The sequence below is a fragment of the Chamaea fasciata genome, unplaced genomic scaffold (assembly GCF_029207755.1).
Source record: "Chamaea fasciata isolate MVZ Bird 193981 ecotype frontalis unplaced genomic scaffold, bChaFas1.0.hap1 SCAF_10, whole genome shotgun sequence".
Lineage (NCBI taxonomy): Eukaryota > Metazoa > Chordata > Aves > Passeriformes > Sylviidae > Chamaea > Chamaea fasciata.
In genome coordinates this window covers 14,785,733-14,793,383 of record NW_027094095.1, presented here as the reverse complement: position 1 = coordinate 14,793,383, position 7,651 = coordinate 14,785,733, and the positions used below count along the sequence as shown (strand labels likewise).

Below are 7,651 nucleotides of genomic sequence, written 5' to 3'. Positions count from 1 at the left end.
TTAGGCAGCTTCTCAGCAGAGGGACAAGCAGTACATGCAGGGACTCTCCAAACTTTGTCACTGACATTCACAAAACAACTTGTTCTTCCTGTGAGTCCACAGTAGCTCACGTAAGAGAAGAAACTACTGCGAGCCTTAACGAAGTTGCAAGCGGATATTTTCAAAGCAGTATGACTGTCTGTTCCTGTTTCATCTGAGTCTGAAAAATCCACAATGATAAACAGGAAAATTAAAATATGAAGAGAAAACTATTAGTGGAGACACTGGACTTGAGCCTGCCAAGCAAGCCCAAAGCACCAGAAAAACAGTGCTGGTGGAGCAAGGACACTAAATGAAATGAAAATGTTCAAATTTACAAATGTGTGCACCTCTGTGTGTGGGGAAGGAAACCAAAAGGAAGGCATGTCAAAGGCAGACAAAGAGGTGCCAGAGAGGGGCAAAGAGCATGATACGTTCTGCACTGTAGGCAATCAATGGAATAAAGTACATGTGAATTAACTCATTAATGGTTCCTGGAGTGAATCTCAGAGATCATGAAACACCAACTGACAAGGCTCTGCAAAGAAAATCTGTTTAGTAAATGCAAAAAGAAAAATCACAAACAAACCCAAGTTGGTTTCAACATTTATTTATAATTCAGTGTTCAATTCATAAATCAAGAAACAAAAGCCAGGGTATCTTTTTAATCAAAGCTTTTGCTGCTCACAATATATGGCATAAGAAATTGAACTGATAGGTCATTTATTATTGTTATGAAACTAAAGGCTTTATATTCTTAAGTGGAGTAAAGCAGACAGCAATATGTTCATATTAGAAAGTTCCTACTGTGAGTGGAAAATGGATTAAAATTGAGATATTGTTTAGTAAGACAGATGAATCTGTATTTATTTTTGGCTGTGAAACTGCTAGAACTATACACAGCACTGGGGAAAATCACCTTGCCAGTTTGCCTGTGTGTCTGTGTTTGGCAAGCGCAGCCTGCAGGGTGTATGGCCCGTTTGCACACAATCAGATCCCTGACCTGAAACATGTACATTCTGGAACATTAATTGCCACAATTAAAAAGTTATTTAGAGGATGGGCTTGGAGCAAAAAATGTTGTCGCTTCTCAGAATCCTGAAACACAACCTGGACTTCCTAATAAGCTATTTTAACTGTTTGCAGAGATGTTACAACTCTTCACTGAGGGGGGAAAGTAATGATCAAACCACCCATACAACACACAAATCTGAAGAGTCCAACATGTGTCAGTGCAAAGCAAATTTATTCCATAAAGTGACTAGTGTGAAAAAGAATTAGAAAGGATTATAAAAATACACTACCATATGTTGTAGTAGTTGAAAGCGATTAATCCAGTTTTTAAATCCTATTTTAGACTCCCTTTCATTTCTGTCTATAGAAAAATATAAGCCACATCGCTTTGTTTGAATGCTATGTAGTTAATTACATCTTCTAAGAAACTCTTTTAAAACTAAATGTAATGTTTAATTACAAAATGCTCTCCTTGAAAACAGTTAGCTTGTACATTGATTTGTAGTTCATTAAAAATGCTTTCTTAATTATATTTTCAGCCAGAAAATACACAGAGATTAAAGAGTCTATAGAGAAGTTTTGAAATCACAGCATGAATGGTAAGAAGAAGGTTACGCTTCAAATACTGGACAACTGACAGCCACGACCACCTTTCTGTAATTTCAAAACTTAATTGTTGCAAAAACAGTAATTGGAAAGCAGCGTTCATTGTAACAGCTATCAGTATTACATTTTTTCATAGGAGCAGATTTGCAAGGACTAATTAGAAAGCAGATCAATTGCATCAAACAAGTGTGAAGCTCCCCTCAGCCGCGGGGCCGGGCGCTCAGCGCGCGGGGTTCACGGCTAAGGGCAGCCCGCGCTTGGGCTGGTAGGGGGTTGTCCTGGAAACCATGCGGATGCAGTCGATGACAGGGCACACGCTGAGGCACAGGGTGCAGCCTGTGCAGCTGTCAGTAACCGTGGGCAGGTGGGTTTCGGGATCAAACTGGATAGCCTGCAACCAGCAACAAACATTATTGATGTCACGCACAAGAAAGGTCAGCATTGCTCCCGTTCTAGTGTCTGCGTTTCCTGCGCTACAGCACTTGGAGACATCTTGGTGTGATTCTGCACTGCAGCTATAGCAACTGTTCCACTGGCAGGGAATGAAGAAAAAAAAACCCTCTCCAGACACTGAAATTAGAGAGGTGGGCCAAATTACACCTCGGCAAAAGCTCACAGGCCACAGGCGCTGGTTACAAAAGGAGGAGTTTGCTCCACGGTATGTAAACTCCCAGAGGGTATTTCTCCTTGATGGAAATATTTCCTAAGATCGCAATGTGCTGGGGTTATTAGTTTACAAGAGACACCAGACCACACCTGTACAGCTTCAGCACAATGCCCATCACAAGGCATTATTTTGGCTTTTACTTTCAGCACAGCATAAACAGTCAAATTTAATAAACAGCAGAGAAAAACACAGCTCATTGTGCCTTGTGTGATTACTTTCCTTTGCAAATCTCTGAAAGGAATATCAGAGTTAGGGGCAGGCAGAGCTTGCTTTAGTTCTCACGTTCCATGCAGCGAATCCTCATTACCAATTAGGGTGATAAGTGTATTTGAATGTGAAATAACAGTTGCAGTCTCAATGATATAAGCTCCTGCTTATAATAGAAATGGCAATTAAAAGTGAAAACAAAAGCATCACACAACCGCAAAGTGTCAATACCTAAAAAGAAAGACCAGCAAAGTAAAAAAATTTAAAAAGCACCAGAAACACTGAGTATCCACTTTGAAGAGTTTAGGAGGGAAAATCAGGCCTGAAAGTTGAACTCTGGCAAACAAGCAGTGCCTTAGCAAATCCCCCTGACCACTGTCAGCATCTGGAGGCGGCAGGGAGGTGATGGGAGGTACTGGTGCTGCTGCAGGTTGGCTCCTAAGGCAGATCTGCGGCATTTGGAGTTTCAGTAATAGGAAGGCACAGAAGTTGCTGTAGCAACCAGCAAGGGCACAAAGTCTGTAGCAACTGCCCTGGATGTCTGAGTTTTACTTTAGCTTGAGCACAAAGAGAGCTCTGGCTCGTGAGTATTTAAGGAGGACTCCTTTCTTTATTTCTCTCTCCCTAACAACAATGCACATCTTGAAAGGGAGTTCAAAGAGGGAGAGGAAGTCAGGACTACAGTGCTACTTTAAATTAAGGAAAGCTTTTCTGTTGGAGTCATACAAGGTGACAGCTGTGTAGAGCAGCATGGATATTTCTGAAAAAAGGGAAGCATAAAGCAGATGCTGCTTTGAAGGTGAGGGGAGTTGTTGATTTATTTGCAATTAAGAATTCCTTTGCAATTCTGTTCAATTAATTTCTTTTCAATTTCCTTAATTAAATAAGGAAAAGGCATTTTTCTTTTGTGCTTAGAAAACCTTCTGGGTGTTTAAACTTTGGTTCTTTTGGTGCTGATTTTTTTTCCAGTTACAGAAGATAAAATTTAGGTTTGAATCTAAACCCAGTCTCTTGCTCTCTAAGGGTTATATGAAAAATATAATTCTCCTGAGAAATCTGATGGAAGGGGAAAGATGAAGACTGCAATGTCAAGAAGAAATTTAGACAGTTAAAAGGCTACTGTAGTAATCTATTTTGGTACAAATACACCATTAATTTTCTTGTATCAGTGGAAAAAACCTTTGCTCTGACATACTTGTTTCAAATGCAGTTGATTTGCAATGGAAGACTTCTTTCTGTGACTTTATGTAGTTCAAGTCATCAGACCTATTATTGGTTAGACTGAATTAAAGATGAACAAAACCTCATGGTATCCAGAGGACACTTGGCGTTCAATTAAAGTATTTGGTTTTGACAAGCTCTTCTCAAACTGAGATGTATGGAAACATTCATATAGAAAATATTTGCTGCATATTGGATTCCATGGAAGTTACGCTAGACCATATTTTGATTTTCTTAAAGAAAAAGAGTCCTCCTGTACTGTCTTTTTGACTGCAGACCAGTCCATCAGCTCCAGTGGACATGGCATGAGATGGCAGCTAGACATGCTGATATATTTCATTCAGCTTGCTACTGTATTGAGCAATCAGAGAAATACTTTGCTGCAAACAGGAGCCTCAGCTCAAAATTGGGCCATTTTCTGGTCACAATGATTTCTGCAAGCTTCAACCTGCTGCTTTAAAACCCTGGCAGTTATCCTGGAGAAAGGATTTGTAACTCAATCAAGATCAAAACAAAACCCCATCTGCCTGAAACTTGAAGTTGTTTGGTTACTCTGAGGGAACAAGAACTGGGTTTCTTAACAAGCATTTGGCAGTAAGACCAGTCCATGTGTCTCCACATCACCTTGGTGGGAAGGGATGTGTTCTTCCCTTCCTCCATCATGTACCTGAAAACCATCAGAATTAACATTTACTGCCATTCAACTTGGGGGTCCTTCATTTTCTTCCTCTTAAAAAGAACCGCAGTGATAGTGGCAGGGTCTGTGCAGCCCAGCTGTGTTCCAGCATGGCTTGTGAGCCAGAGGCTGGGAGCATGATGGGCTTTGAATTCAACATTTTAGGCATCTGTTTTTACCACCTGCTCATTAACAGAAGGTGAATTCTTACTTCCCAGCAGCAGAAAGATAACTCATCATGCCTTTCTGCTAATTACAGCTGTGCTCTTACCTGGTAGCCAGAATCATTACAGGTCATGTAGCATTTGCCACAGTTGATACACATTTCCTCGTCAATCAGAGCCACAACTTGCTCTGTGTTGCACAGATCACCATATGTTCCAATATACTGCAGTGCTTTTCCAATTACATCCTAGGGGGGAAAAAAAAGTTATTGACTCATTTATAAGATACCTAGTCAGTCTCTGCAGCTGCACTGGAGTGCTCTCTACTACTTTAACCTGGAAGATTTGGTCATGCATTTTGATGATATTCAGGATTTTTCTTATAAATTTCCAAGAGGCTGGCTTTCATACCTCCTGTAAAATACAAAGAATTTTCCATAGAAGCACGTTTTGAATGTAGACAGTACTAGAAGTATACATTGTGTACAAACACATTCTACAAATAGGTTACACATTTAGTACACAATTTTGCATGTGCTGTTGTTTTGCCACGATTGGGTGAAACTTCAAGGAACAAAATGGAATGTAAACAGGAGTGACATGCTATAATCACATAATCTATGGTAATTTCTCACTAGCACAGATTTAAGAACTCACAGCAAGGAAAGAAAAAACAGAGAGAACAATAACCGCTCTTCTCTCTTTAGCAAGATGCACAAATGATATGATTTATAAAAGTATTTGCTTATTGCAAATACTGTACAGAAGGAAGCTTTGGGTCTAATCCTGCAAGATCTCTTAACTTCACAGGTAGGAACTTGCTGCATCCACCTTACACGTCAGTGCTGCAAAAGGTATGTGTCAGCACAGCACAACCAAAAAGGAAAGCTCTGATACATAAATTAAATGCAGAAATGAGTCCAACCTTGTCTTCCTAGTCTGCTAAGAACTTGCAAACCCAGCACTACTTTCTGGAAGAATGAGGTCTACCTGGTCTTCAGCACTTGTACAACAGTATCTTTATGCAAAGAGACAAATTTCTTTATTCACTGGATGCAGTATTAGGATCTATGAAGTTGCTCCTAGTGACTGTTTAGGTAGAAAATTCAACCAAATCCTATGCCCAGGAAGAAAGACTGGCATATTGTACTGTTTCCTTGTTCCAGAAACACTCAAATGTTTTCTCTCTGCCAAACCCCACAGTTTCTGCCATGTGAAATACCTTGGTTGCATTCATTCAATGCTAAAAGCCTTCCAGTTCTTCTCAGCAACATGCAGAGAACATTAATGCTCTTTCAGCATAAAACAGCTATGGCACATTTCTAAAGGCAGCATGATGAGTGTGGACAGATGACTGTGAGCAAGTTATCACAGCTTAATGAGTTAACACTCATCACTTGGGCTGTGCAAGCTGATTTTGTGCACGGTCCAAAATCACTGCAAATTTGAAGTAAAAACTGTTTGCTTAAACTACTGTAAAAGGTCAATTAACTACTACAAAAGTGTTTCAGCTAATGCTTTTTACTAGAACAAGACTGGAACACGAAGCCCTTTACTGTGACTCCACTGATGAACTATGATAACTAAATCAAATGTGATCTAGGAACTGCTTACATCCCCATTTTTTCATTTCCAGTTCTTACTCAGAAACATTAATGGATTTACTGGATTTACAGGAGTTTTCAGGTGTCTGCAGTCTGCTGTGTCAGCTGAAATACTGTAGTGGTAGTCTTCATCTCCAGCTTGTTTCAACTCTCATGTAGGCTTGTCTGTTGACAAGCCTTGTCTTTTGAACCTGCTACAAGTTTCAAAATACACATCTGTGTGATCTAGTGGCCCCAGCAACACTAAGTGTGAGCCTCTCTTGTGTGTATACAGGCCCCAAACATTCCACTGCCACAAATACATGTTCCCCAAAAGTGATGAACTGTGTGCTCGAGAATTAAAAAAAATGAGGTAAAACTTGCACAATATACAATTAAGTAGCTTTCCACTGCCTGCCCATGTTGCAAAAGTATCAACAGGGGGAGATTGCTGATAGCGAAGAGCTTTCCAGTCTAAAAAGCCCATATGTTTAAAAAGCATGGGTAATTTTCTTATGGAGGTTCTAGATTCACACTATTGTTTGGATGTTAACAAAACCCACACAGCTCAAGTGATTTGCAGAGATGTACTTCTCAAATAACCATGGAATGGATTGTCTTACTTATGAGAGAAGACAAAAGGAACCTTACAAGATGTTTAGCCTAGGAAGATGATGGCAGAGCAGGAATATGTCTCTCTCTACAAATATACATCAGGGACGAAAAAGGGCTGTTTAAGTTAAATGACAATGTTGGCACATGAACACACGATTGTAAGCCAGCCATGAATAAATTCAAAGCTGGAAATTAGAGAAGGCTTTTTCAATGGGAAAGGAGTGAGGTGGTTAATGCCCTTTCAGGGAAGCAGCTGGAGGAGATGGGGGAGACAGACCAAGGTTTAGGGTAGCATTAGATAGCTCAGGAAATGGTTGCTTGAAACAACACGATCAAAATTGATTTTCCAGCTACAAATTTACAAAGGGAATAACATAAACAATGCATAAGGCATTGTGATTTCTGCATTTTTAACCAAGTCTCACTTCTCACAGCTCACAAAAATATACTTTTGGGGACTTAGAATCCCAAACAGGGAGCATAATGGCACTTTAGAGGCCTGAAAGTGATTTCAAAAGACTGTGTCAATGATTTACTGCTCATTTACACTCATTGGTGTTGTCTTTTAATCACTTCTTTCTCTCAAGCAAAGACTCTATATTTATTCATTTGCAAAGTTTCAAGATATTATTGGCTAAAAAAACAATGGTACTTAAAAGATGTTCTGCAGGTGCACTCTTTTACAGCATCTCAGAGCTTCTTGTTTTCATCAAATCACAAATGCTTGGAACAAAATAAACAGTGCAGCAAGAAATAATCAGCTTTCACTGTTTAAAGCAATTTTACTCCAAAAAGCAACTGTCTGAAATGGCACTATGGGATTCCAAACTTGGTATATCTCAATGGCCTCTGGATCAAATTTGCACTGTTTACAGATTTT

The 7,651-nt window shown here is 39.7% G+C and overlaps 1 protein-coding gene across 2 annotated transcripts in view; it reads right to left on the bottom strand.

The window, feature by feature from the left end:
• Positions 1–612: 612 nt before the first annotated feature.
• DPYD (dihydropyrimidine dehydrogenase) overlaps positions 613–7,651 on the bottom strand; it is a 343,524-nt gene continuing 336,485 nt past the window's right edge. For both annotated transcript variants that reach the window (XM_066192389.1, XM_066192390.1), the window contains 2 exons: positions 4,681–4,821; positions 613–2,029 (listed from right to left, as the gene is read on the bottom strand). In XM_066192389.1, the coding sequence (XP_066048486.1) occupies positions 1,859–2,029; positions 4,681–4,821 (312 nt within the window). In that variant the 3' untranslated portion in view covers positions 613–1,858. The remainder of the gene's footprint in view (positions 2,030–4,680; positions 4,822–7,651) is intronic.